The sequence below is a fragment of the Poeciliopsis prolifica genome, unplaced genomic scaffold, assembly GCF_027474105.1.
Source record: "Poeciliopsis prolifica strain line A6 unplaced genomic scaffold, Auburn_PproV2 SCAFFOLD010, whole genome shotgun sequence".
NCBI classification, from domain to species: Eukaryota; Metazoa; Chordata; class Actinopteri; order Cyprinodontiformes; family Poeciliidae; genus Poeciliopsis; species Poeciliopsis prolifica.
Genome location: NW_026562385.1, coordinates 5,875,541 through 5,903,052, shown reverse-complemented (window position 1 = coordinate 5,903,052; position 27,512 = coordinate 5,875,541). Strand labels below are relative to the sequence as shown.

Sequence of the window (27,512 nt, the reverse complement as noted above, 5' to 3'; positions counted from 1 at the left end):
AAAATGCAGTACATTCATAAATTAATATTGTTGCTCCATCTCTTTCCCTAGGTGATAACATTAGAGGGCTGGGTGGAGATCATGTATTATGTGATGGATGCTCACTCCTTTTACAACTTCATCTACTTCATCCTTCTCATCATTGTAAGTACCACTGTGCAACACATGTGCCATGCTTCCTTAAAGGGTTAAATGTTAGAGATAAAATAAATACTGCGTTTTTAGTCTTGGCAGCAAACCAGATTTTGTGCATTTACTTAATTTACAAAACCTTTTGTAGACCCTACGCACTCTAAACCACCTTGTTAAGCAAACAGTTTGTCTCAGCGCTGGCTTTGTTTTATCACAAAAAGCATTATTTGGCCAATAAGAGAAAAAAAAATCTCTATCTATGCATTTTTTTAAATTACAGAAAGTGCCATATTCTCAAAGACAAATGTTGTTTGTCCCATTCAGTTAGAAAGAGATACAACAGCTGTCAGATTAAATGGCACCATCATCCTCATCAAAAGCCCCACAGATTTTCTGATTCATGTCATGCTGGACTCTGGCCATACTTTATTGATTTGCTTTTTCATGCTAAAAAACACATTTCATCTTTAGCTTTTAGCAGATCACTGAAGGGTCATGGCCTAAGCTAATTACAATATAAAGCTGATCACAAATTAAAGAACTTTGATATAGACCTCATTAGTACTTTAAGAAAAGTAACCCCAGAGTTGGATGTTGCTGGCCCCATCTTTCGCTGTGGGTTTAATGTTTTCTTGGTAATTCTCAGCTTTGTTTGTTATGCCAAACAATCACTTAGAACATTTGTGATCTAAGTGATTTTTAGATCAATACATCAAAGGTACTATAACAAATTCTTCCACAAACTTTGGAAATATTTTAGCCAAGCCTGAATGTTATTTTTGGAAGAATAAAATTTTGTCTTGAAACTTATTTCTGAGTTCAGCCATATGGAGTATATACACTCTAAATCAGCACCTTCAGTTTTACATCAATACATGAGCATTTATTCTAAATACAGTGTTTTTTATATATTTATATCAATAAAACATGGTCTGTTTGATGCGATATTATGTTCTTTTGCTTAATATCTTCCACTCCATGTTTTAAATTTTATTGGTTTCTCTTGTTGACAAATACTCTTTGTTAGAAAGCAGATGATGACTGCCAATGCTTTGGGTTGACGCAATAAAAATGTGCAAACAGCCTAAATATCAAATGACATAACTTACCTTGATACACAAACGAGAAAGCAACATCTTGTTAAGGTGGAGGTTCATATGTAAACTAGCTTTTCAGTCTAAAAAAATCAGATTTAGAATGTCCTTAGATAAGAATATCGAGAAATGATTGAGTTTGTTCATGTTACTCTTTACAACATCTCTGTTCTGCTAAACCTTTTGATTATTAAAGTGCTTCTTAGTGTTCTACTGAGCAGTGTTACTGAATAAGGGTTCTAATTCGAGAATTGATAGGTCGTTCAATTAAAATAACATCATAAAAGACAATCTACAATCAATATTTAAAGGACGGAGGAAGAGAGGTGTAAGTTACATAACTTGAGCTGAATGCAGAGTAAGACAAATGGGAGGGGAGGATCGACTTGAAATGTCCAGCGCAAGAATGTAGCGTAGTGAGATTCAGCAGATGTTTTCCATAAAGTGCCAGCTGGCACTGTACTGAAGACTGTTTTACTCTGCCCTCGGTGACCGTTTGGTTGAGTGTAAATGGGATTAAGTCCCTCAGTCCTGCAATAAAATACAAAAAAAAAAATCGACAGTGACAACAAAGTTATATAAGAAAACATTTTAGAGTATGGTAATATGGGAATGTGAAAAGCACCAATATTAAAAAGTAAAATACTTGCAAAGCAGTTTTCCACAACAGTTGCGGTTTAGTCATTTCATTCCCAGCCCCTAAGGGTGAAATACTCTACGTTGAGTCATTATTTTTTGTTTGTTTGTCTGTGCTTTGAAAAACAGATGTCTAAAATTTTTGCAAGCTGTTTTTACAATTTTAGCTTCTTTTTTGGAGGGGGTATTTTGCATGCTTCAGTTTCCCAGAGCCGTGGTTCTTCAGCGACTTCACTGCAGATGGCAAGCAACTTAAATCATTTTCTACCATCCTGTGGTAGCAAGATAGTGTTGGAGTCAGTAGAATGATTAGTTGTTTCATTTTGATCAAACCATACCTTCAAAAGCTTGAAACCCTCTTCAAATTATCTCCAATTGATATAAATTTGTTTGAAAAGTGTTCAAATGTCCCTTCTAAGTCACTGAATCGGCTGCTGTTTATTTCACTTGTGTATTCAAGGTTTCAGAACTCAGGATAAGAAGTTTGACCTCCATGATGTTTTACAAAGAGACTCTTCTCTGCATGACACTTGATACACTGAGAAACCAGAAGAGTTTTTACTGTGGCATGTTGAAGAGAGTGACTCAATAAAAGTAAAAGGGAAAATGCTAAGAAATGTCCAATTTGCAACAAGAATAAGCTCTAATGCATTCAAACGTATGTTTCAGCACCAACAACAAAATCTATAAAAGTCCTCTGCAGTTAACTTTGCTTACTATTAAGATTTGCAAAGGGGGTGGGGAATTTGCCGGAACATACCTGCTATGGGACTTGTGGGTATTGGAGTGTGTTTGCATGTGCATGCATAATGCAGTGATGATATAAATGTGTGATATTCCACTGCCCCCCCTGATTATGCGTAAAGCTGTCCGCTGATCAGAATCACAGAATAGACACTCACACAGATGCAAGCCTGGAGGGAAATCAAAGCCTCCCTCACCTGCACACCTGCTTTGACCCACAGACCACAGCTGGGTGTCTCTCCTCCTTTCTTTCCGCCTCCCTTTTACAATTCCTCTCCGTGTGTGTCTCTCTGTAAATATATCTGGGTTGCCCCAACTCTCCTTCACCTTGCCCTAAATCTTTGATCATTGCAGATGAAAGTCTAAAGGTAGAAGGCCATTAGTTTTGGTTTTGATATCTGAGCATCTTTTATTAAACATGCATGTTCCAAATGTTTTGGCCTTCAAGATGTGTTTATATCTGTGTTCTTTTTTTTGGCATGTTCATATCTGTCTTAAGGTGTCTGTAGCTTATAGAAAACGTATCTAGTGTTCCCCTTCATCCAGCAGTATGGTTTTTCAGTTTGTCAGTGTTAGCAAGTATTGATCTAATAATTGTTTTGTAACCTGCTCAAAGTACCTGAGTAAAGGCCCAATTCAGCAGTTTCAAAATGATTCCCGCTACTACCGCTAGAAAGTGCAAACTCTTTAGTTTTTCTAATTGTTTGTTCACCTAAAGTGCCTTGTAAAAGTTTCATTTGCCTTTTCCACATTCATTCACCAAACTCAATGTGTTTTAAATGGGATTGTGTGTGATAGATTAACAGATAGCACATAAATGTGAAGTGAAAGAAACATAAGGCGTGCTTTTCTTAACTTTTTAAAAATTTGACAAGTGTGGCAGTCATCAGGACTTACCTGTTCTTACTCTGACGCCTCCCAAAAAAGTGCAGCCACTTTGATTTGTAAATGCATCTTTGTGTAATTTTATCTCAGTCAATATGTTCTTTGAAAGTATTATACGTGTTAATGTGTGGAGCAAAGTTAGAACACATGGAAGTGTTGAAGGGGTTTCACAACAAACCGTTTTGACATATAAATACTGTATTTTCTGGACTATAAAGCGCACCTGCATATAAGCCGCATCCGCTCTATTTTTAAAAAAAAGATTAAAAAAGACATACAAGCCGCACCTGCATATAAGCCGCATCCGCTCTATTTAAAAAAAAATAATTAAACAAAGACATACAAGCCGCATTCACTTCATTAAAAAAAGTTTTGCGAGCCACAGATATTTATGTTTTTAGATTAGATATTTACTACAGGTACAAAACAATTTTGAATTGTAAATGAACATGTATGTACCTAAATAGATCCTTTCCTAACCTTTGTCTGAAAGCTTTCCTCGACTTCGGGCATTGCATAAGCTCTTCCCGCTGCCTCCTCCAGCTTCTGAGCAGCAGCGCAGTTTCCTTTCTGTATAGTGACATCGATGGCCTTCAACTTAAAACTGGCATCATACAAATTTTTTCGTGTGGGATCCATGATGAAGGGGTGAAGAAGATGAAGATAATAGGATTGGAAATTTGTTGTCCTTCTATCTGCTTCTACCAGTTATATCTGCTAAAGAGGTAGTAGCGTATTCTTCTTTGCATTTATTTTATCTTAGTTTTGATTCTAGTTCCGGTTAGAGCGCCCCTAGTGGTGGAAAAAAATCCACAGAATAGCCGCTCCTTTTTATTAGCCACATGGTTCAAAACCTATGAAAAAAGTAGCGGCTTATAGTCCGAAAATTACGGTATAGAATTTTAATAATAACTTATTGAGTATATATATATATATATATATATATATATATATATATATATATATATATATATATATATATATATATATATATATATATATATGTTTACCTATTTTAAAGGTTGATCTATGTCCAGCTCATCCCAATAAGAAAAAATCTTCAACAGCATACATACATACACCAGACTTTTATCAATATTTCCATTTATAATTAAGATTTTTATATCACCAACCAGTGAAGTGTTTATTATATAAACAGGATAACATTGAGGGAGTTTAGGGGATCTTTTGATTAGTTTGTTAACGTATCTTTCTTGTCTAGTTTACAGAAAAAAAAATCTTATAACAATTCTCTATAAAACATGTACTAAACGACCAAAGTAGTTAAGAGCCGGTTCATGATCCCTCAAAGACTCCACAGGCTAACAACCTTGTAAGTGGTTTTCTTCAGACACAGATGTCTAATTTCAAGTAGATGTTAAATTTAAATCAGAGAAGAAAGAGAGAGAGAGTGAAAGGCAGACGATGAACTGTGCCTTGGGTGTGTGCCTGTCTCCTCCAGTCAGCCGTGGTTTGGTAGGAGGCCAGACCTCAGAGACCTTCAGCATGTGTGCACAATTTCCACAAATGGAATCAGAAACATTAAATACTTCACATTTTTATTTATTGCATCTTGATTTGTAGCCTTTTACACACACTTTTGTTGAGGTTTTACATTCTTAGCATAGACTGCGAACAGTAATTTACCTTTGTGTGCTTAATCTTGTTCCCCATCTACTTGTATATTCATTTAGAATATCCGCTTTTCCTCCCCCCTCGTCCAGATTGGTTCATTCTTCATGATCAACCTGTGCCTGGTGGTCATCGCCACCCAATTCTCAGAGACCAAACAGCGGGAGCACCAGCTGATGCAGGAGCAAAGAGCGCAGTGCCTGTCCTCTTCCACCTTAGCCAGCATGGCTGAGCCAGGAGACTGCTACGAAGAGCTCTTCCAGCTGGTCTGTCACGTCCTTCGTAAGGCCAAAAGGAGATCAGCAGCTCTCTACTATACTCTAAGAGGCAAGCCTGCTCCAACAAGCATAGGCAGGAGCAACAGACGAGGGGGAGGGAATGTCAATGGAGATCGGCATCATTTGAGGCACCAAAGATGTAAGTAAGAGGCAAAATATTAGAGAAATTAAAATACATTCAATCTGGCAGATTAACATGCAGCTGTTCAATACTGTGTTTGTGATTAGATTTGTGTTGTTGTTGCTTCCCCGCAGCACCCAAATGTCCACACCATAGCAAGCAGAACCATGACTCCCAAGCTCAAGCTAACTCCATCAGCCTGACTGTCCAGAGCCCTGAGGAGTGCCCTATCTGTTTAAAAGAAGGTTCGAGGTCTGCAGGACAGGAGAATGGGGAAGAAAATGAAGAGGATGCAGTAAAGGAAACAGACAAAGAGGAGAACCACTTAGAGGAAAAGAAAAATGAGAGGAGGCGAAGGAGGACGTGTTTTGGACGTTGTAGGGACCTTTGGAAGGATATGAGAAGGAAACTTTGGGGTATTGTCGAGAGCAAGTACTTCAGCAGGGGGATTATGATTGCAATTCTTATCAACACCATCAGCATGGGCATTGAACACCACAACCAGGTAAGATGATCAATCTAACTTTAAAATGAGGAACATATGATGAGGCAGATATATGTGGATATTAGCCTCAGTCAGCTCGTTAAATGTTAAAATTGATGACTGTTCTGTTAGAAAAATCTCTTTTTATAGAATGTCAAGTGGAAACCAAACACTTTACCACACCGGCATACAACAGGTCAAATATCTGTCAGGAAAGTTGGTGGAAGTGTGATGATTTAAATTTTTGTGAGAACATCTGGCAGATGAAGCTTAATTGAAATATAGTATTATCAGGACTGGACTTGGAATAAAATCGGCTCTGCCATTTTTGGCCATGGCGGCGCACCATGGTCAATATATCTGGAACCTCAAGACACGTCAGAGGATATATGTGCATATTGTGTTGTTTCAGAAGTTAAAATAAAGTGCAGCAGCCTACAATTAAAACAATAACCATGTTTAAAAATGGATATACTCTTCCGTGTATCCAGAAAAGTATATACGGATATACTCTTTCCGGGACATTGTCCCGGGATGACCACAATGTCACAATTTCCATCTTGAAGTGAAAATGGATGTCAAAGACACACTGCATACACAAACACACACTGTATTTCAGTGTTTTTTGAAGTATACTCCTCGGAAGCTCCTCATTAAAGTGGCACCTTAAAGTATAGTATGCACTTTAAAAGTGCATATTATAACCCAAATTAATCTGGAAAATATTGTAACAGATTAGTTTTCTGCATATTCTGTACACCACACATTCTCAATCCTTCGATATTCGATCCATTTCGCACCGTTGTAATTGTCAAGACAACCCTTTTATTTATTTGTGCACTTACTCCAAAAGCTCTGAGCCAGCGGAGATAGTGATTGTTTTGGAACACTGCATTCAATTATTTAGATTGGCATACAGCACTATGGTGTCAACAGAGTGCGTTGGCGTGATCATTTTTCACTCCCCTCTCACTCCGACGAGTCACAGAAAGAAATATTGCAACGGCAGATGAGATTCCGACAGATGAGCGTGGGCGTAGATCATCAGTGCCACACAGTTTTTTGACAGAGGTATAAACATTTAGCCCAACAGCAGACAAAACATAGCCGGCTCTTTAACATTGGCCCTGTCTGTTCGGAGGCGAACGAAGCAGGTGTCGGCGAGGGAGAGTGGAAAACGCCTGCCAAGGACACACATGCACTTGCAAACACATTTTTTTTTGTCCAGTCTGTGTGAGGCTAAACAAAATATCTTTTTTCATACTTGCGCAAATGCACCAATAGAAACACATCCAAGCAAAGACTCACAAGCTGTTACATAAGACAGCTTGATTCCTCTTCCTCTCCCTCTCCAGATCAAATGATTCTTCTCCCTTTTTTTTTCCTAAAATTATTTTCACTCCTTTTTCCCCCTTTAAACTCCTTTGTGTATCTTTCCTTTCCACCTTTTCCATGACTGCCTTTCTTCCTTCCAACCATCCTTCCTGTTTTACCTCAAGTGTCGCATCTACTCTCTGACTCTATTTTTTTCTTTTTACCTCCCTTGATTTCACCCGCTGCCTCCCCACTTTTTCCTCTGTCATCCACCCACTCACTCTCTGACAGTGTACAGAGTAGTTGCTTTCTGTTTCTCTCATCTCTGAAGACTCTAAAAATAAACGAGGGGTTGGTTGGGGAAGGTGGATTGGGGGGAGACAAGGGAGTAGAGGGGGGAAAAGAGGAGGAAGGAGGCCTCCAAGGTGCAAAGGCAGAAGTCACACAGCAGTTTTCAGCTCTGTTCCTGGTGAGAATTGGGGTTTTTTGGAGGTTTTTTGAACAAGTGTGGGCTTTTCAAAGCAAGAAGCCTACACTGATGTTTGGACACACACATCTTTATTGCTTTTTGAGTATCTTCTGCATTTTTCTGCCTCCACAGGTTTTTGCATGCTGACAGAAAAGTATTCATTTAAGTGTTTGGTTATTTTTCTACATGAATTGCCTCATGCACAAATCCCAGCTTGGGGAATACCAGAGGGCAAAAACCTTATGGAGCACATTGATATATATTTGCCTGTGAATTTTATTGGCAATTTCAAATTCTTTATTGGAAAGTAACTGGCCCTTAAATCGGATGATTGGTTGTTCCACCCATTCTAGCAACAACTGGTGTCAAGTATTTGGTGTAAATTTGCAATGAGTTTTTTACAAGACAATAGAGGAATTCTGGTCTTCCACTGGTTTCATTTTAGCAATGTATCATAATAAAAGACAGAGTACTTTTGTTAAAAATTCACAGCAACTTTAAAGTATTTTTTTTACAGTGTAATTGACTTGCAAGGGTTTATTTTATGCATGATGCAGTTGGTAGCACTGTTTCTTTGCAGCGAGAAAGTCCTTGGGTCTATTTCTCCTGTTCCTGTTCTCCTTGTTCATGAGTGGGTTCTCTCAGGCCACTCCAAAATGGTCCATTTGTATTAGTGCATTATTGTTTTTCTTGTGTATCTCTGTGTTGTCCTCTGATGGACCTGTTGGCTGGATGGAAATAAAACCATATGAATGAATGGTCAAGTTCAAGTAAACATTGTAGAACAGCTTGAGACTTAGTTAAGCAATGGATAGTAATAAGGCGAGGAAAAAAAAGGATAGTGTATAGAGGAGTTGAGAAAAAGCCTGAAGAGGGAGTGATGATGGCATTTTGTCTGAGTTAAGCTGTGATGTCAAGAGTCATGATAGGTATGTCAATAGCAATAAATCTCCCATCCTGTGTTGGTGTTAAGGATGAGTAAGGAAACTCTGGATTTATGTCAAGATTAGAGCAGGTGCAATGGAATAAAAATTGCATTTGTGCATCTGTTTACTTCCTTATTACTGAGGCACCTGATCAGGTGATGTTTTTGTATCTTTGAATTTTCCTTTTACAAGACTGGATGTTTAGTTCAAAGAAGTATTTTATTTTGCTCCATGCTTACTTTTAAGTGTTTCTTAAGTTTTTTTGTTTTTTGTTTTTTTAACCTTTTCTTGTAACTTATCCTGTCTTCAGCTACATCATCCACTGTCTTCTCCTCATCTCCTTCTTCTAAATTCCTTTCCTGTTCTCTTCCTACTGATCGACAGGATGATATCGATTGGGAAGAGATGGGTCAGCCCGATAATGAGACTCAGAAAAAGGAGAGAGAAAAAACGGATGGAAGTACTAGGGGAATGGAGATAGATTGGAGGCAAAAGCGGATTAGAGACGGGGAGGGCTGAGAATGTGTTTCTCTGACATGGTTTGCTAACTTTGGCAGGGCTCTGCTGGCTGTTTTTTTTTTTTTTCCTCTGCTGGCTCTGAAACTGAAAATTCACAGGGGGTATCAGTGAAAGCATCTGATCCATATTGTGCAAACACAACATTCAGTCATATGCACAATACACTGGGATAAAGTGTGTCTAGTCATGCACAGTCACATACAAATGAAAATAAACCCTGCCTTGTGTATTTCAGGGTTTCTACTGATGCAGTGCCCTACAAAAGTATTCACACCTTTTGAGTCTTCCAGTATTTGTTATAACACTCCACATATTTTATTTTATTGGAATTTTCTGTGATAAACCCACATAAATTAATATGCCATTCATACATAAATTGGATGTTTTCTAAATAAAATTTAAAGAAGTATGATCATGTGTTCAGGCATCAGTCAGTACTCTAAAGAGCTGCCTTTGGCAGCAAATGCATCTGCATGTCTTTTTGGGTATCCCTCAAACAGTTTTGGGTACCCTAGAGAGTAAAATTTCATCCAAAATTGAATGAAGAGTGTCTAACCACCAATTTTCAGGTCTTGACAGATTCATGAATTTGCATTAAGCCCTCCCGTGAGACTTCTTACAACCACTTTTTACTGGAGATACTGAATTTATTGCCCACACACCAAATGTAGTCAGACTGGATGGAAAACAATTCCAAATTCAAGACGTTCTAAAGCTTCTCAATCAGATTATGTTTTGTATATTGACTAAGGGATTCTAGCAAATGCATATGCTTTAATTTAAAAAAAACAACATTGCACCACTAACTGTAGGGTGATTGATAGAAGGTTGTCTTTTTCATCCTGCATCCTTCTTCCCATCTCTTCTGATCAAATTCCCAGGCACGTCTGAAAGAAAGCATCTGTAAAGCATGATAATGTTAGTTCAAACAGTTTTGCATGTAGACCAGAAAAACTTCTTCCACATAATTGTTGTTTACCCGTGTGATCAGTTTTAAAATGGATTTCTCATGACTTTCTCTGAACAAAGGATTTCTTCAATATTTGGAGGCCAGTCAATAGATTCTCTCACCTGAGTTGTCGACATCTTCAGATGGTCCAGAGTTAAAATTGAGTAATTGACAACTTCCCTGATTAGCGGTTTCTTTCCTAGGCCTGTCAGTTTAGTTGGACAGCCATGTTTTGCTGAGTGCAGAACTGATTTGACAGTGCTGAGTGAGATGTTGAAAACTCTGAATATTATTTTATGACCCAACTCAGCTTTAATCTTCAAACTTACCTGCCCTCTGTCCTCCTTGGCTTTCGTGATCACGTCTCTTCACTAATATTCTTTTAATAGAGTAGCCCTTTTAGTTTAAATGTCCAAAATAATATATTGAAGTTTGTGGTTGTAATGAAAAAGAAAAAAAAACATTTGGTTCAAAAGGTATGAAAGCTTTTTTGCAAGGCACTATAATTATTTCTCCTGTTTGGGTGCCTTTCACATCTTATGTAACATGAAAACTTTACTTTTTGTTTTACTTCAACATTTTTGATTCCATCCTCCCTACTGACTTGTTATTTTTTGACTTTGTCTTTTTATGTGTCTGTGTCCATCAAGCCTGAGGAACTGACCAATGTCCTGGAAATCTGTAACATTGTCTTCACCAGCATGTTTACCCTGGAGATGATCCTAAAGCTCACAGCTTTTGGCTTTTTTGAGTACTTGAGGAACCCATACAACATCTTCGATGGCATTATTGTCATCATCAGGTGTGCAATCCATCATAAAGGGAAATTATAGGACAGACATGTAATGTATGATAATGTTACGTGTCTGATGTGGATGACTATCATTCCAGAAATTGTAAATTTTTGCCTTATTCTGTTATGAAGTTGAAGTGAATGAAACAAATGATTGATTGAAAAATGTTTTAAAAAATCAGATTTTCTCCATTTAATTACAATGAAATCAAATACCAGCATTTTTTTTTTTACTCCCAGAGTTACCAGTTGTCTTTATTTCTCCATGTCATCCCACACTCTCTAATTGTGCACACTTTCTGCAACACAAACTCCAGTGTGTGTGAGATCATTGGTCAGGCAGATGGTGGTCTGTCAGTGCTGAGGACGTTCAGGCTTCTGAGGGTCATTAAGCTGGTGAGGTTCATGCCTGCACTGAGGAGGCAGCTTGTGGTCCTGATGAAAACCATGGACAACGTGGCCACCTTCTGCATGCTGCTCATGCTCTTCATATTCATCTTCAGGTAATCTTATCACTTCTCTTTGGAATTTGACAAGAAAGAAAATCTACATTTTATCTACATTGTCAATCTGACATTAAAAGCATGTATCTTCTATTCACAAATGAGTTTAAAGTTTTGCTTGGCAGTATGTGTAACATTTGCTGCAGGTTTGAGACTGAAAATGTTTTTTTCATCATCACTGCAAACCATAAAGAATATTTTATGGTTTGCATAAAATATTTTATGCAAACCATCACTGGTTCAGTAAGCACTATTTTGATTTTTAGTCATCTTATCTTGAAATTGTTATAAGTGCTTTCATATTTGTCAGAGTATTTTAAACATTTGCTTCCCTAAGAACAATTAATTTTTTATGTTTTTTTTTGTTTGTTTTTAATGATACATTTGAACGTTTTTGTGCATAGAGTAATAATACACTGTATAACTTCAATTTTTTCGTTTTTTGAAGCAAGAACTAAGTGGAAAAATTTAAAAAATAACTTTGCTTTTCTCAGATCCACACAAATTTATCCTTTTATCCTGATAATTAGCTATAAATCCATTCATACTAATACTTGGTTAAATGTCTGCTTGCGCCAACATGCTAGTTGTAGTCATCATTAAGCTTCCTTTAATAAACAGCATATTCTGTGCATATTCAGTTGTACATAAAAATCTTGTTTTGTTGCAGTATCTTGGGGATGCATATATTTGGCTGTAAATTCAGTTTGAAGACGGAGGCAGGAGATACGGTTCCTGACAGAAAGAACTTTGATTCCTTGCTTTGGGCTATTGTCACTGTATTTCAGGTAAAGGTAGTTTAATTTCACATATTCGTACCATGCGTTTTCCTTCATCGGGAAAACAAAATGCATTTCATTATGCTTCCTTCTGCTTTAGATTCTAACTCAGGAGGACTGGAACATGGTTCTCTACAATGGCATGGCGTCCACCTCTCCCTGCGCTGCTCTTTACTTTGTCGCCCTCATGACATTTGGAAATTACGTGCTCTTCAATTTACTCGTCGCCATTTTGGTTGAAGGTTTTCAAGCAGAGGTAATCATAGAGACAAACCATGCATTAAACACAATACAACAAAAGAAATAAGATGTTGTGTTTTTGAAACTGCATGTTTTGTGTTTTTTAAAAGTCTTCACTTTACGTGTTCTTTTTCTCTTCTTCCTTCAACAGGGTGACGCAAATCGCTCCTATTCGGATGACGACAGGTCCTCCTGTAACTTTGATGAAAATGATAAGCAAAAAGACTCCCTTCACCTCTCAGGTGCAATGTCTGTGACTATTTAGCAGAGTTTTTCACTGCTGTTACAACTAGTTTACTTAAAAAAGTATGGGAAGTATTTTAGAAACTATATTCTAAGAACTTCACAGTGAAAAACATCTAATCTTCTCTAACGTGTCAGAATTTTATTCTTTTTCATACTTTAATCTGTACAGCAGTTCTTCTGCAACTTTAATATCATCCTCAATTAAATGTAGATTTTTATCAAATCTATTTATTCATTCATTTAATTAATTTATAATTAATTATATTATTATGATAAAGGTGTACTGTCACATCCAAATCTAATTATCACAAAGTGTGCTGTGAAATTTGCAGGTTGTAACTTGTGGCATAAAATACCTACAGTTTTCACAAGAAAAGCTTCCTAAGCACCTTCCCCAGACTGAAGATGTAAGCTTAATAAACTTTATGGATTGAAAACTCTATTTTATTTCAGTTTTAGCATTCTCTCTGCATATCCCTTCATAGTTGCTGAAAAAGCAGGAATGAACCAGCCACAGACTGCAGTGCAGAGCGGCATTTAGCAACACATTAGGGAGCCGTCTGATGGTGTCTGATCACCGTTCCCCTGAGTTCAAGTGTACCTTTTTAAATGTCAGTGTTGGTGGAAGAAAAGCACATTTGAATCTTTTTTAAAGACCAATTTCTCCCAAAGACACGTTCAGCAATGGATAAACCACTGGCAGATATCCCTTTGTTTCACTGTTATGAGTTTCTTTCTGCCTTCTGAAAGACAATTTATTGTGAATTAAATCCTCCTCTGCCCCTTGGAGGCGGCTATAACATTGTTTTGGGACATTTATTGTGTACAGTGATGTGGAGGCCTCTGCTTTGATAGCAGCAACAGACAAAACATAAACAAAGGAAGGCAAGGGATGTATTTAATGCTCCTTGTTTCTCCTTTTGACAGTTTCTTTCCACTCATCTGTCTTATTTTTCACTTTACCTCCATTTAACACTCTTGTTGATTTCCTTTGTTTGCCTCTCGCACTTTTGCTTCTGTCTCCTGCAGACCCAAAGATCTGCACCCTGACCCCTAACGGACACCTGGACATGTCATTGTTGCCTGCTGGTCTGTTTCCAGGAGAGAAGTTGACCTTTGCACTCGGCTCCAGAAAGAACAGTGTTATTTCTCTCGGCAGAGCTGACCTGGAGAGGAGGGCTGCGGTAAGTGGAAATGGTTGTAAATGTAAACTTTAACCACATTAGCTCCTGACTGAATAACAATATATGTGCTTTGTAGAACAAGACTCTCGGCCTCGTTTATCAAACCTGGCACAGATTTGGGTAAAAAATGACTATAGGGCAAGTTCCAAATATGATTCATGAAACTGTGTTTGCTGGCCAATTGTAGTGTTAGATCAATGGTTTTGATATAGTAGCTGGAAACAAACATCCTATAATGCAACATTCTTGTTTATTTTCAACATGGATGAAAAAAGGAATTAAAAAAATCTACCTTTTTCTCAGATTTTAAAGAGACAGACAATTTTTAACAAGTCAAAAGATGCTTTTAAAACTCAAACCAAATCTCTCTTTGAAAACATGCAATGTCTTTCTTGTTAATAGGACTATCCATCCATCTATCCATCCATCCTGGTTGTCAGTGTGTGCTATGAGTGTGTCTTACATTTACTTCTAAATTGATTTCGTTGAGAATGAGGTTGGAGATTATTATTCAGCCATAATTCTATTGCAGGTTATTTTTGATAAACAGAGGCCAGTGAGAGAATTTTTTTGAAATTGTATTCTTAGAAATTCATAATAGATTTTCCTTCATCAGTATCCAGGTCGAAGTTACCACAACTGGGGCCGTCCGCTGCCTCCCCAGCCTCACCCCTTGTGGGCCCGTCGCTCCAGCTGGAGCAGCCTTGGGGGCCGACCCTGCTCCTCCTCATCTCCCTCTGCCAGCCCTGCCTTCACGCCTACGTCTGCAAGGCCTTTTTACGGCTACGGTCTGGGAGGTCTCGGGGGGGTTATAGGAGGAAGCCTCCGTATCCGCGGCCCTCGTGCCTCCTCCTCTCCCCACCATCACCATCATATCCAACCAGATGAAGAGGAATCCCTTCTCTCTCCACCTGCTGCCGCTCCTCATTGTCTCCAGCTGCCGCATCCGAAGCTCCATGACTATTTTGCACCTCGTAGGGACCGCAGAGCTCTCTCCCTGGAGCTCCCCCACATGCTCCAGTCTCCAGCTGGAAACCCACAGCAACATCATGCTTTCCCTCCCGTGAAACTCCATGCTCACCACAGGAAGAAGAGCCTCTCTGGAGGGCTTGTGATCAGCCCTGGTGGCGACTTGGAAGGAATCCACCAGGACTGTAATGGGAAGACGCCACTGTCGCACCTGCTCCTTCCAACCTCAAGGCGGCAGCCGGAGCAGACCGGAGGGGTGAATCTCCACAGCCACCTGATGACGGATGTCTTCCCCCAGGTCAACACACGCAGCAAGGACAGGGAGGACCTGGATGACGACATTGAATATGTAAGTTACTGTTTGTTTGCACGGAAAGGGAAAAGAGCTGTGAAGTAGATTTTTCTTTAAAGAGAAAATCTTTTATTTGCATCATCATACAGTGTAGCATAGTCAAGATGTTTTTTCATGCAGCTGGAGAGGGTGTACAAACTAATTGAACAATATGTGTCTGTTGAAGTTTCCCAGACGGGATCTCTGGGAACTTGCTGTTTTTCCCGTGGCCTTCCCTGCATGGAGATAGTGTTTAGTTTTCACATCCCGTAGACATGATAGTGAGTGAATGTGTAAGGTTGAACTGTTCCGTCTGTTTTCCTTTGTTTCTTTTGTTTGGTCTTAGAAGACTGAGTCTCCGCCTTTGTTAGCAGAGAGAGGTGAATAAAGCAACTGTGCAACTCTGAGTTCGTTAGAGCAGAATGATTTTCGCCTAATGCAGTGTATTTTTGCTCTCCGTCTGCAGATGTATTAAAGATTGTTTTTGCTCCCTGACTTTTGTCTGGACCACAGTCTCTGAATTGTGCACTTCACAGACCCTAAATGTTTGTTTCATTTATGAAAAGTGATATTCAGCTGCACCTCCACACAGACAGACCACAATTTGGAGGAAATTAGAGAATCTGCTTTCAGGACTTAAAGTAACTTGTCTGTTAACTCTGACGTTAAAGAGCTGAATTTTAAAAACACTGATTGTTTAGTCAGTTGTGTCTGACTTATATAAACTTTCCTTGTGTATTCACTCACCATCAATCAACACTTGTTGGAGTTTTTTTTTCTTTTTTTACTTTGTAAGCAAGTAAGTGTATGAGCAAAGCGAGGTTAATTGGGAAGGACTATTTAGAAAGCATCAGAGAAGAACTGTGCAGATGGTAATGTTGAAAGATGTCCAAGTTGTTGCCACATAAATGCTTAGCTTGCGTGAATAATTAAAAAAATATGCAGCCTAAATGCGCTCTTTCTATGAAGCTTTGTGTTTTCATAGCTGTGTTTCAGTGGACCTTTGTGAACTCTGGTCTGTGTGTTTGTTGCAGAGCTTATGCTTCCGAATCCAGAAGATGTTGGAGGCATACAGACCAGACTGGTGTGAGACGAGAGAAGACTGGTCCATCTTTCTCTTCTCCCCGCAGAACAAGTGAGTTGATTCTATATTTCTACTTTAGGATTTATGGATAGGTTATGAATAGTGACAGGCTTATTGCTCAGTAGTGAGCTTCTTCACAGGTTTCACTCCTAATGCCCTTAACTTTATAAATTTAAAAAGAAAATTATATATTTTCAGAAAATGCAAGAATATTTTAGATAAACAACATGTGGCGTCATTTTCTGGGAAATTAGATGGTATAGTTCAAACAAAAAGTTGTTAACTTAGCTTAACTAACAGATTTTTTTTTCCCAGAGTGCCTGTGGCGCCCCCGTTGCAATGCCACCCTGAGCAGTGAACCATACTACTACTATTTAGATCAAGTTGGTTTGGAAATTTTTCACAATCACTTACAGTCTTGTCCTTACATCTGCTCCAACTTTTTACAAAATATTTCTATATTTTGGAATGATATTATTAATGACAAATATAATCTAAAACACTTTTCTCTCCCACTGTTGTTTTTGATTGAGAATAAACATGGCAAAAGAGCAGATAAATCTAAATATTTCACTTGTCCAGTTTTTACTAGCAGCAGACTCCCCACAAATAAAAACAGGACTGCAGCCTCGCAAGACAAGTCTTTGTGATTTGCATCACCTTACAGTGATAAGCTAAAATCTGCATTCAAGGCATCATACAGATGGGTTTAATATTTTTTCTAAGAAAAAAAAATTGAAAACTCTCCATGTTTATTTACAATAAATATATATATTTTCCTCGTTTTTATATTCCTGTCATCTGCTCTGATAAGCTCTTCAGTGAAAATATTTAATTGCTTTTTGGCAGTGAGTGCTGTCACATGCTCACTTTTCAAAAGCAGATTCGTGGTTCATACTGAACGTCCTATTTCCTTCTGCTATCAGCCCCTCCCTCTCCCTTTTCTCTGTGTGTTTCTCTCAGATCCCTCGACTCTGTTCTCCCAGCAGAGCTCTGTACTCAGGCTTCCTGGGATTCTGAGTTAAAGTAATTTGTTTTGAATTAGAAGCAATGTAAACAGGGACTGAATGAGACTATTTACTCACTGAGATGTGAAGAAGCTACCATGCAATCACCGGAACTGGTTCCAGTTTGATTGGATGGAAGTTGCAGATAAGCTCAGGCACAGTGGTAGGACAATAACCACTGTAGCTCTACTCACGATGCTTTTTTTTTTCTTTAATTTTTTTTTTTAAAGTTCTGCATCTTGTTTTCTCCTGTCAGGTTCAGACAGATGTGCCAGTCCATCATCGCCCATAAGCTGTTTGACTATGTTGTGTTGGCTTTCATCTTCTCCAACTGCATCACAGTGGCTCTGGAGAGACCAAAGATCCTTCAAGGCAGCTTGGTAAATCCATGTGAAATGTGTGTCAATGCAGTTTCATGTTAAAAATAATTATGCCCTTTGAACAGATTTTTGTTTTTCAAATCATCAGACAACAGCCAAGTTAAGAGTTTTGTTTTTTGTTGTTATATAATTTTGTTAGCGCAACACAAAGAAGTGAAATATAAAAGGAAGGTATTCACATTTTCTTACAAAAGAAGAAATATGAGTAGCATACATGCACATTTGTCGGATGCCTGTCAGTAATCCAGTGTCGTTACCTCAGAAGACCCGATTGATAATAAAAAATATTCACTGTGTGCAATTTAATCTTTGCACAAATCCAACTAACCTGTGCAGGCCTCAGAGGTTTGGCAGAGAAAATTAGTGAACAAACAGCTTCATGAAGACTATTGAACACAGCAGACAGGTAAAAAGGTTTTCCAGAAGTAAGATCTTCTAGAAAGATCTTATCTTCCAGAAGATAGTAGAAGAAACCAAAAGTTTAGATTTGCGTTAGCAGAGCTGCAAACCTATCATTTTTCCATCAAAGCAGCCGAGAGAGTAACTTCGGAGGATTTATAAACATCTAGAGCTCAGATGGGAGAATCTGTTAAGAAGAGGATTTTTTTTTTTCTCATGCGTTCCACAAATCTAGGTTTGGTGGATGAGTGGATAGAAAGACAGACATTATTGTGAGGGCCATAAGAACATATTGAATGAATGGAGCTAGAGCTACTTTGCAAAGAGAGAATTGCCAAAATGTTCAATATGTTACTATGCAAAGCCAGCAAACACAAAGCCCAAAAGACTTGTGCAAAAGCTGTATTTGAGCAGAAAGATTATTCTGAAAACTGCTAAATATACACTTTGAAGATCTTTTTTTTCTTCCGATATTGCATGTTTTGTGATCCGTCCTATAAAAGATCAATAGAGGATGTGAATACTTTTCCAAGGAGCTTTATGTGTTAAGTTGAGGCTGCTCAAAAATGCTCCTGTTTTTGCTATGTAACAGCATTTTCTTAAGCATTACCCTCTAATAGGTGCTGTAAAGACGCTTTAAAACTCCTGATTGGCCCATTTGGTGCTTCTGACACTTTACTCTCTTTACTTCTCTCTTTTCTGTTCATACAGGAAAGAGTCTTTCTCACCATTTCCAACTACATCTTTACTGCCATCTTTGTGGGCGAGATGACTCTCAAGGTAACATTTTACAACCCGTCTCTCTTTACTGCCAGTGCAGGCTCCAAAGAGATCCCTTCTTTGTTTGCCTGTTTCAACTGACTTACCTTCAGTTCTCACACAGAACGTACTGTTTCCTTCTGTTTCTTTTACAGCCAGTTCCCAGGTTCTTTTGGGGGAAAAAAACTGTTATGCAATGTCATTAATTAGTGGCTGATCTTCTCCTATACATATTCCCCTACTTTCTGCATGTCTCTTCCTTTTCTCTCCACTTCTATGGTTTAACTTCTCTAGGGACTGAGCAGTCATTTTTGTAATTCTCAATCTGTTTGTTTCTGTCTTTTTTTTTATTCTTCTCCCTCACTCTTTCATTCCCATCCTCTGTTTTCTTTGAAAAAGTGTCTGGCATAAGTGGGCCATCAATTATGTACTCCCGCAATCAATTATTAACCAATCTGAGCCCGTCAAGAAGCCTCAAGAAGCCGCAGACTTGTCAGCCCCCTGGCCAAGCCGTACATGTCTCCCTTTGAGCCCGTGTGTATCTCCAAAACGGGTGTGTTGATGCGCTTGTTTGTGTAACATCAATCATAGGATTCTATCAGCTGTTTGAATGCTGCATACAAAATGGAGCCAAAAAAAAGGGGGTTAGCGGGACGAAAATACGACGCAGTAGGAGAAATGGTCAGCAATCTGAAGCATCTTCAGGCAAAATATTGGAGTTACAAAAAATATGTTTGATGTATAATGCAATTTTTTGCATGGTTTCTGCAGACCATACAAATCAAAAGAAATACAGTGTTTTACAAAAGTATTGAGTCACTCCTCATTCCCTTAAAAGTGCCTTCTGAGATTTCAGTTTCTTGTAGTCCTATCTGAACAAGTTTGCTCTAAACGTCTTTCTTTGGACTTTATCGGGACTGGTACTCTCCAATTTCAGAGGAATGTTTGTTTCTGTGTTTGTTTGTAACATTCAAACATAATGGAAGCTTTTAAACTCAGTCAAAATTGCACACACTAAGAGATTGCTATTTATTCAGTTCACCTTTTTAGGATTTAAATCAGTTAAGACTTTTGGTATTCGGACCTTAGATGTTTCCCACAGACTGATCTTTCAATCATGTTGATGTTTGCACAGAACCCTTTCATGATTTCTCAAAGCTTTGCTGAACACTTCGCAAATAGCTTCAAATGTCAGCGGCAGATTTTTTGCGTAAACAGAAATGATGCTCCCACTTTTACCTTGCAAGATTCAGTATCCATCTGTGTGCATCTAAACTGTAATGTTTGCTCAACATCTGTGTGTCAGTCTCATCTCATGTTGCACAGAAGGCAAAGATAAAAGCTTTAGCTTTGGGGTCCTATGAACTCTGTTTCGAGATCAGTAATGGTGACAGTCATTATTACTTGCAGGTGCCAGATGTTTGCTGCTTGCTACCATGCTTTCCCGGACTTTTTCTGTAGAATGTATATTTACAGTATGCGGCAGACTAAGTTTATTTCTCTACATGTGTAGAACTTGTCCTGCATTTACTGATCCTCTCACTTGTGGAATGAATGTCTTTTTTTTTTTTTGTTCCTGCTATTCAGTCTGAAGCAGACAATCTACCACTTTCTATTTGTGTTCAAGTTGCCCCAATATACCAAATACATGTTCTCTTCATATTGCTTTACCACCTTTCTGTTCAGGTGGTTTCCATGGGACTGTATATGGGTGAACAGGCTTATCTGCGGAGCAGCTGGAATGTTCTGGACGGATTCCTGGTTTTTGTGTCGTTGATTGATATTGTTGTGTCCATGGCGGGAGGGGCGAAAATCTTGGGCGTGCTCAGAGTACTGAGATTGCTCCGAACGTTGCGTCCCCTCAGGTATGCATTGAGTCCTGGGAGAAAAGAGTCAAATTTGTAATGCACCATATATTGTTAGAATACATTGAAACATTGTGCTCATCTTAAAACTGCAGTAGATAATGTTTTGTGAAAAATACGTTTTTATGTCATTGTGGCGTGACAGTATAGCATGTGAAAAAATGGAGATCATTCACCTCCTTCCAGTTCCCCACCTGTCTTCTGCAGAAATGCACTGATTGGTGGAGATGAGGGTGATTAACAGTGCTAAGACTTTCCCCCTACCTCTGATTGGTTGGTTCTGACCAAGCATTGCATTTCTGTAGATGGCAATAGGACCACATGATGAAAGGAGAGAAACTTAATTTTTGGTGTGTGTTTCAATTTATAGAAAAAGGCAATTTGCCAAAAATATTCAGTTTAATGGTGATACACTAAAAGAAGCAATACAACATGGTTCACCTAAGCATATGCAATCACCCTTATTAGACTTGTATGTTCATAGCTCAAAAGATATTTAACAAATTGATTAGCAATTAAATATTAAATATTACTAAGTAATATCACTTCTCTTTAGAGTGATAAGCAGAGCTCCAGGATTGAAGCTGGTGGTGGAGACGCTCATCACTTCCCTCAAGCCTATCGGCAACATCGTCCTTATCTGTTGTGCATTCTTCATCATCTTTGGTATCCTTGGCGTACAGGTAGGCAGCTGGGTCTTCTGCTCAGAGCCTTATATTGTTTGAAATCGGTGATGAGATCATTGTTGTTAATGATTTCATCTGTTTGTGTTAAAAGCAGTTCATATCACTACAGGCTTAACATTTCATTGTGAAGCAGCTTTAATTCCCAACTATTTTTCTCTCAAGAAATCGCTAACTGTCTTCCTTCTTTTGTCCTTCCTTCTTGTTGCTGCTGAGTTTCTTAGCCAGCTCATTATTTTGTCTCATTAGAGTGATACCCAATGGCTTATTTCTCTTTCTGGAATACATAATAAGATGCCATCAAAAGGCTATTTTTTTTTTATCTTTATCTTGCAGCTTTTTAAAGGCAAATTTTTTTATTGTCTCGGCCCTGATGTCAAAAACATCACCAACAAGTCAGATTGTCTGGACAAAAAGTACAAGTGGGTCCACCATAAGTACAACTTTGATAACTTAGGACAGGTGGGTATCATATGTATGTATTTTTTTTTTTTACAAAGAGAATTAATGATCAATTAATTAAAAACTGTAAAAAAAAAAAAAAAAAAAGTAAAAAAAAAGAAGAATAATCTCCAATAACTTTTTATCCAAGGCGCTGATGTCACTGTTCGTACTTGCCTCCAAAGACGGCTGGGTAAATATCATGTACCATGGCCTGGATGCAGTTGGTGTTGATCAACAGGTATTTTCATACTAATTGACAAAAAACAAGTTTTTATGTAAAATAAAGATCTGCCTTTTTCTGATTACTACTATGTCTTTGTATTTTTCTCATCCATTCTACCTGCATTGAATCATTTCGCCACTCCAATTGCTGCAGCCAATAACCAACAACAACCCATGGATGCTTCTGTATTTCATTTCCTTCCTCCTCATCGTCAGCTTCTTTGTCCTCAACATGTTTGTTGGCGTGGTGGTGGAGAACTTCCACAAGTGTCGCCAGCATCAGGAAGTGGAGGAGGCCAAAAGACGTGAGGAGAAGCGACAACGGCGGATGGAAAAAAAGAGGAGGAGTAAGTGAGATGACTGAGTGGAATAAGCAATTACAACAGATGGTGGCAATTGATAAACAGACGTTAAATGGTTAGAAAGCATTGAATAGAACTGGTTTTGTGTTGACAAAATGTAATTTCCTTTGCCTTGCAAAAAAAAATCAACTTATTCTTCTTCTTTAACTTTTCAAACAAAAGTTCAAGAAGAACAGTTTGACTTGATTATATTTTACTGGGCTTTTATTTGATTAACAAACAGCAGCAAACATACTGGTCAGATCTGTTCCAATCATTACACATAGTAATGGTAATAATATGATTCATGTGCTGCTTTGTTTGGACTGTGAAAATGAAATCCCAATGAAATACATGGCCTTTTACAGCATCAGGAGAATTATTGTTCTGTTGTCTGCTCATTTCATAGTTGGTGAAAATATTGATCCACTCAACACTTTTAAACATTAACATTCCACTAACAACAAGCATTTAAATTACTTTTAAACTGTTGATAGCTGTTTTTTTTTCCCTAACAGAAGCTCAGAAGCTGCCTTACTACTCCAGCTATGGCAATATGCGCCTGATGATCCACACACTCTGCACAAACCACTACCTGGACCTCATCATCACCTTCATCATCTGTATAAATGTCATCACGATGTCATTAGAGCACTACAATCAACCTCGCGTAAGAAGAATTGCTTCCTTGGATTTGTGTGGTCTAAATGCTTCATGTTCAGCTAGTGTGAAAGCAAAGTTCCACTAGAAAAATGTAGGTTATGTGATTGTTTTTAATTTATGAAAGTTTCCCTACATAAGAGTACATCTTCTCACTGCTAAACGGCAGCCTTTAGAGGTTCACTGGACAGGGTCCAATGATGCCACCTGCAAGCCAAGCATCTTGCAACTACAAGCCAACTGAGGCCAGCTTGTGGTGCTGACACAAAAGCTCTGATTCAACGTGGCTGTTGTCAGAGAAGTATATCTATCCCTTCACACACAACAAATACAGGTTAATACCTGGTAGCACTTTTCGCGCTAAAGAGAAAAGAGATTATCTTTAGATAAGACACCTGTTTGACCTTTGAAAATGGCACAGGCTTTCTCAAATGGACTGAGCATTAGATAAATATCACAGGTCTTACCTGTGTTTGTCAGTTGTTGGTCCTGACATTTGGCAGCCTCCCACTTGTCAGAAGACGCCTCTGTTTATGTGAAAGGAGGAAAGAGCCAAAAAAATATTCCAGGAGAACATAACTGTGGACCAGCTTTTAAATAATTACAACATGCTTGGCTCGTTGACGCTTAAAACTCACCTTGACTTGAATGTACGTTGGAGGGCATACTGTAGCAGCGTCTGTAATATCATAAAAAGGGGGAATCTTCTGATGTGACCTCAGGCTTTTTTGATTTCAGTCCAGAAATAACTGGAACAATTCCAGTTTACAGTTCTTGCAGGGACTTCTAACACATGTCCTCTTTTCTATTTACACACATGCACACACACACAATGGCTCTTTCACTGTCTTCTTTTTTTCAGTCCCTGGACCTTGCACTAAAGTACTGCAACTACTTCTTTACCTCCACATTCGTGTTGGAGTCCATTCTCAAGCTCATCGCTTTTGGATTCCGGCGCTTCTTCAAAGACAGGTAATGACTTGAGTTTACGGCTGCTGCATTTTCAGCATTGTTGGTTTGGTATGAAAGGGATTGCAAACAATTTTAATAAGACTGCTTCTTTATATATATATATATATATATATATATATATATATATCTTTACACTTGTAACAAATGTGATTTAAAAAATGTTAAACATTAAAGGGGTGATTAGAGTTCTGGCACAAACGTTAATCTCTTGACTGAAAATGTCATATAAATAGTGCCACAATAAATAGCTGTTTAGCTCAAAGTGGTTTTTTAAGCCATAATTTTGCTTTGATCCAGTATTAATGGAATGAGGTCTAAGAGGTTTGACAATATTGAGGATTAAAAAATGTGTTGAAATGTTTAAATCGGCATTGAGCTGTACTAGGTTATAAACGTACTAAAAACGTTTGTAGTACTACTAAGATCACAGGCCTAAATCAAACTTCTTATTGTTAAAGATGATTAGATTCCTTTAAAATAAGTCTATTACTTGTAATATATATTATAGTAATATATATTTGAAGTAGATCTTCTTAGTGAGGAAGAAAAACCCTATTTACAAACAAAGCACACCAAGTTATTTTTAATTATTTAAACTTTTAAAATGCTCATGCTGTGAAATAACCTTTTAAATATTATTTTGTTCTTTCAGTATTAATAGTGAAATGTTGATTCTCCTCTAAATATATAGTCAAGTAAAGTTTGAATTTTTAAATTTTAGCTTCCAGTGGGAATTTATGCTAATCATTAAGCAATTATTCATTTTGAGGGTTTTTTTACACCTTTTTACTAAGGTTGCCAATCACAATGACGGGTGCTGTAAATCTATTATTCCCTTATTGCATGAATGTGTTTTATGTGTTGGTTACTTGTAAGGTTTTGCTTGAAAATAAAAATCAACTTGTCTCACAGTTTTTCACGCGTAATACTATAGGACTAAGCTGTAGGACTTCAAGTTCCTACATCTCACACACTTTCATCTTTGTTTGGTCCTCCTGGTAAGAACACGTCAACATTCTCCCATCTCATTTTCTCTGTCATACCACTACACCATGTACAGCGACAAGACCAATGTCCCCTTCTTATCTAGGATGCATGGCGCCTAATTAAGGCGGAAAGCAATTTGGGTGCTTATATGGAGCTGATGGTAACTTAATGTCATGACCTATTTTACTGCCTGATGAAAATCTTTGAGCGTGAGAGGATGAGAAGAAACGGTTAGAAAAAGAGATGGAGGACAGATAATATATGGCAGAGGAAGCTGGTCTGATCAAAGATGAAAGAGGAAGAGCACAAACGAGTGATGAAATGAGAAAAAGATGGGCGGATGTAGGGAGAATTTATCACTCGGTTATCTTCGAGCTCTTTGTCTCTTTTTATGTTGTGCCAGCAACAGCTGTGAACAGTCATTGTGCATAGAGTGATTTATAGTTTAGGGTCACTCATAGCTTCAGAACTGGGTCACTGGAGCAGAGATTGACACATAAATATAGAAAAAAGGAGTTTGTTTGCACCATGTTTAAAAAAAAAAAGTAATATCTTGCGCCCTGCTTAAAGGAAATTCTGTCTCAAATATGACTACAAGTGTAACGTGTGGGATTGAGGAGGGAGAAAAACTGAGCATAGGACAAATAATCACTGACAGGAAGTCACACTGCAGCAGAGAAAACTTTCATGAAAAGCTTGATGATTCAAAGATGACAGGTGTCACACCATTATTGCATAACCCTGCCAAATGTTCAATCATGGCAGATGCCTCATTTTGTGATCTCAGATCTAGAATTTTTCAGACTTTCTCTTCTTGATTTGGCCTTGCAGCCTAAGCTGAACTTAAGTAACTACATAACAAGAACAACTTGTCACATAAGCTGTAGGTTGTTGCTCAGCAACAGGATTTTGTCATCAGGAGCAGAGTATAGTGAGATAAGAAACACTGCGACAGCAGACAACCAGATGCAGCTATTGGAAGTCATTTAAAAAACCTCTTACTGTTTGAACTTCAATAAAACTCAATAAGTTAAAAGCTTGCATCTAAAAAAATAGAGTATAACATGTTTTTAAATTCTACTTTTAAGCCTTTTACATGCTATTATATCAGGTATAACAATGCATCAAGACAGGGAATTAGCTTAAATGCAGCCTAAATCAAAAGAAAATCTTTTTTTTTATTACCTGCACTTATTTTACAGAATAAAAGAACACGTTGCTTTTCATAAGCAAAATGTGGAGAGGTTTGAACGGCATCCTGATTGCATATATTTGGACTCTGCATTAGGTGGAATCAGCTGGACCTCGCCATTGTTCTCTTGTCAGTAATGGGCATCACTCTGGAGGAAATTGAGATCAGCGCCGCCCTGCCCATCAACCCCACCATAATCAGAATCATGAGGGTTCTGAGGATAGCACGAGGTACAAATGCCAGACGTTTCAGAAATCCTCACTCTAGCACATTCATTTCACACCAAACCTCCTGTAAATAAAAGATATGATCTTGTTAGTGTGTTAAAGCATAAATGTTTAAACTGTTAAATAATTTCACAGGTCAGTTTGCTGCGTGGCTGCAGTAGTTTGAAGTGTTGCTCTCTTTGCATACACATATTAAAAAGGACAGAAATATTTCAGTTGTCTAATTTTTATGTGTTATGTTACATTGAACCTAAAAAAAAATTCTCCATTGAATTATCTTCAATCTAATTTTTTTGTTTCTTTTTCCAAATGCTCACACAGTGTTGAAGCTGCTGAAGATGGCAACCGGAATGAGAGCCTTATTGGATACAGTTGTTCAAGCCCTGCCTCAGGTACAACTGAACACTGTCTGCATGCCGCAATTCCTCCCTGACTCAGACACCCCAATTCCTTAGAGAAATTTGGTCAGTCTCCGTCAGTAGTCGTGGGAAACGCATCCTGCTTCTCATTTACTGTTGACCTTTAGACAACCCTAGTAAACCCTAAATAAAAGTCTCGGAAAGTGGAACACAAATGCATGTGCACAGAAGTCGTCTTGCCTTTGCTTTCAGTACTACAGAACGGAGATTTCCTCACTGAGATCACAGTCAGTGAGAAACAGGCAGTCTGCAGATTTACTTGGGAAGTGTCCACAGTCGCAATATTTCTTTCCAGTTATTCCGGTGCACTTCAGTTTCCTCTCCAGAAATGAATGCCAGCTTTGTTTGTACATCCTGATGCTGCAAAAATTATTAGCTTAGAAGTGAAGACTTGCTAGACAATGAATCGTGCTGAAAAAATTAAATGACAAAAGTGAAAACATAAAATCATGAAAGATTGCTTCAAATGTCATATATTAGTTTCATTTTATGATTTCTACACAGCAGTGATTCACAACAAATATGATCTACAGACACTTTCTGAGACAAAATGATCCATTTCGTATTATAGTTATTGAGACAAAGATGTAAATAAGTGTAAAGAAAGAGAGAAAGCTAACTCTGTCAATTACTGTCAACACAC

The 27,512-nt window shown here is 38.1% G+C and overlaps 1 protein-coding gene across 3 annotated transcripts in view; it reads left to right on the top strand.

Moving 5' to 3' along the window:
• Positions 1 to 27,512, top strand: part of LOC129363253 (voltage-dependent T-type calcium channel subunit alpha-1I-like) — a 153,430-nt gene that overhangs the window by 98,529 nt on the left and 27,389 nt on the right. For all 3 annotated transcript variants that reach the window (XM_055035235.1, XM_055035234.1, XM_055035236.1), the window contains exons 8-29: positions 52 to 144; positions 5,216 to 5,540; positions 5,657 to 6,027; positions 10,834 to 10,985; positions 11,294 to 11,479; positions 12,150 to 12,267; positions 12,359 to 12,514; positions 12,650 to 12,740; positions 13,774 to 13,928; positions 14,545 to 15,246; positions 16,263 to 16,363; positions 17,576 to 17,699; positions 18,810 to 18,878; positions 20,544 to 20,722; positions 21,279 to 21,405; positions 21,742 to 21,867; positions 21,998 to 22,087; positions 22,226 to 22,418; positions 22,931 to 23,082; positions 23,935 to 24,044; positions 26,320 to 26,453; positions 26,772 to 26,842. In XM_055035235.1, the coding sequence (XP_054891210.1) occupies positions 52 to 144; positions 5,216 to 5,540; positions 5,657 to 6,027; positions 10,834 to 10,985; positions 11,294 to 11,479; positions 12,150 to 12,267; positions 12,359 to 12,514; positions 12,650 to 12,740; positions 13,774 to 13,928; positions 14,545 to 15,246; positions 16,263 to 16,363; positions 17,576 to 17,699; positions 18,810 to 18,878; positions 20,544 to 20,722; positions 21,279 to 21,405; positions 21,742 to 21,867; positions 21,998 to 22,087; positions 22,226 to 22,418; positions 22,931 to 23,082; positions 23,935 to 24,044; positions 26,320 to 26,453; positions 26,772 to 26,842 (3,825 nt within the window). The remainder of the gene's footprint in view (positions 1 to 51; positions 145 to 5,215; positions 5,541 to 5,656; positions 6,028 to 10,833; positions 10,986 to 11,293; positions 11,480 to 12,149; positions 12,268 to 12,358; positions 12,515 to 12,649; positions 12,741 to 13,773; positions 13,929 to 14,544; positions 15,247 to 16,262; positions 16,364 to 17,575; positions 17,700 to 18,809; positions 18,879 to 20,543; positions 20,723 to 21,278; positions 21,406 to 21,741; positions 21,868 to 21,997; positions 22,088 to 22,225; positions 22,419 to 22,930; positions 23,083 to 23,934; positions 24,045 to 26,319; positions 26,454 to 26,771; positions 26,843 to 27,512) is intronic.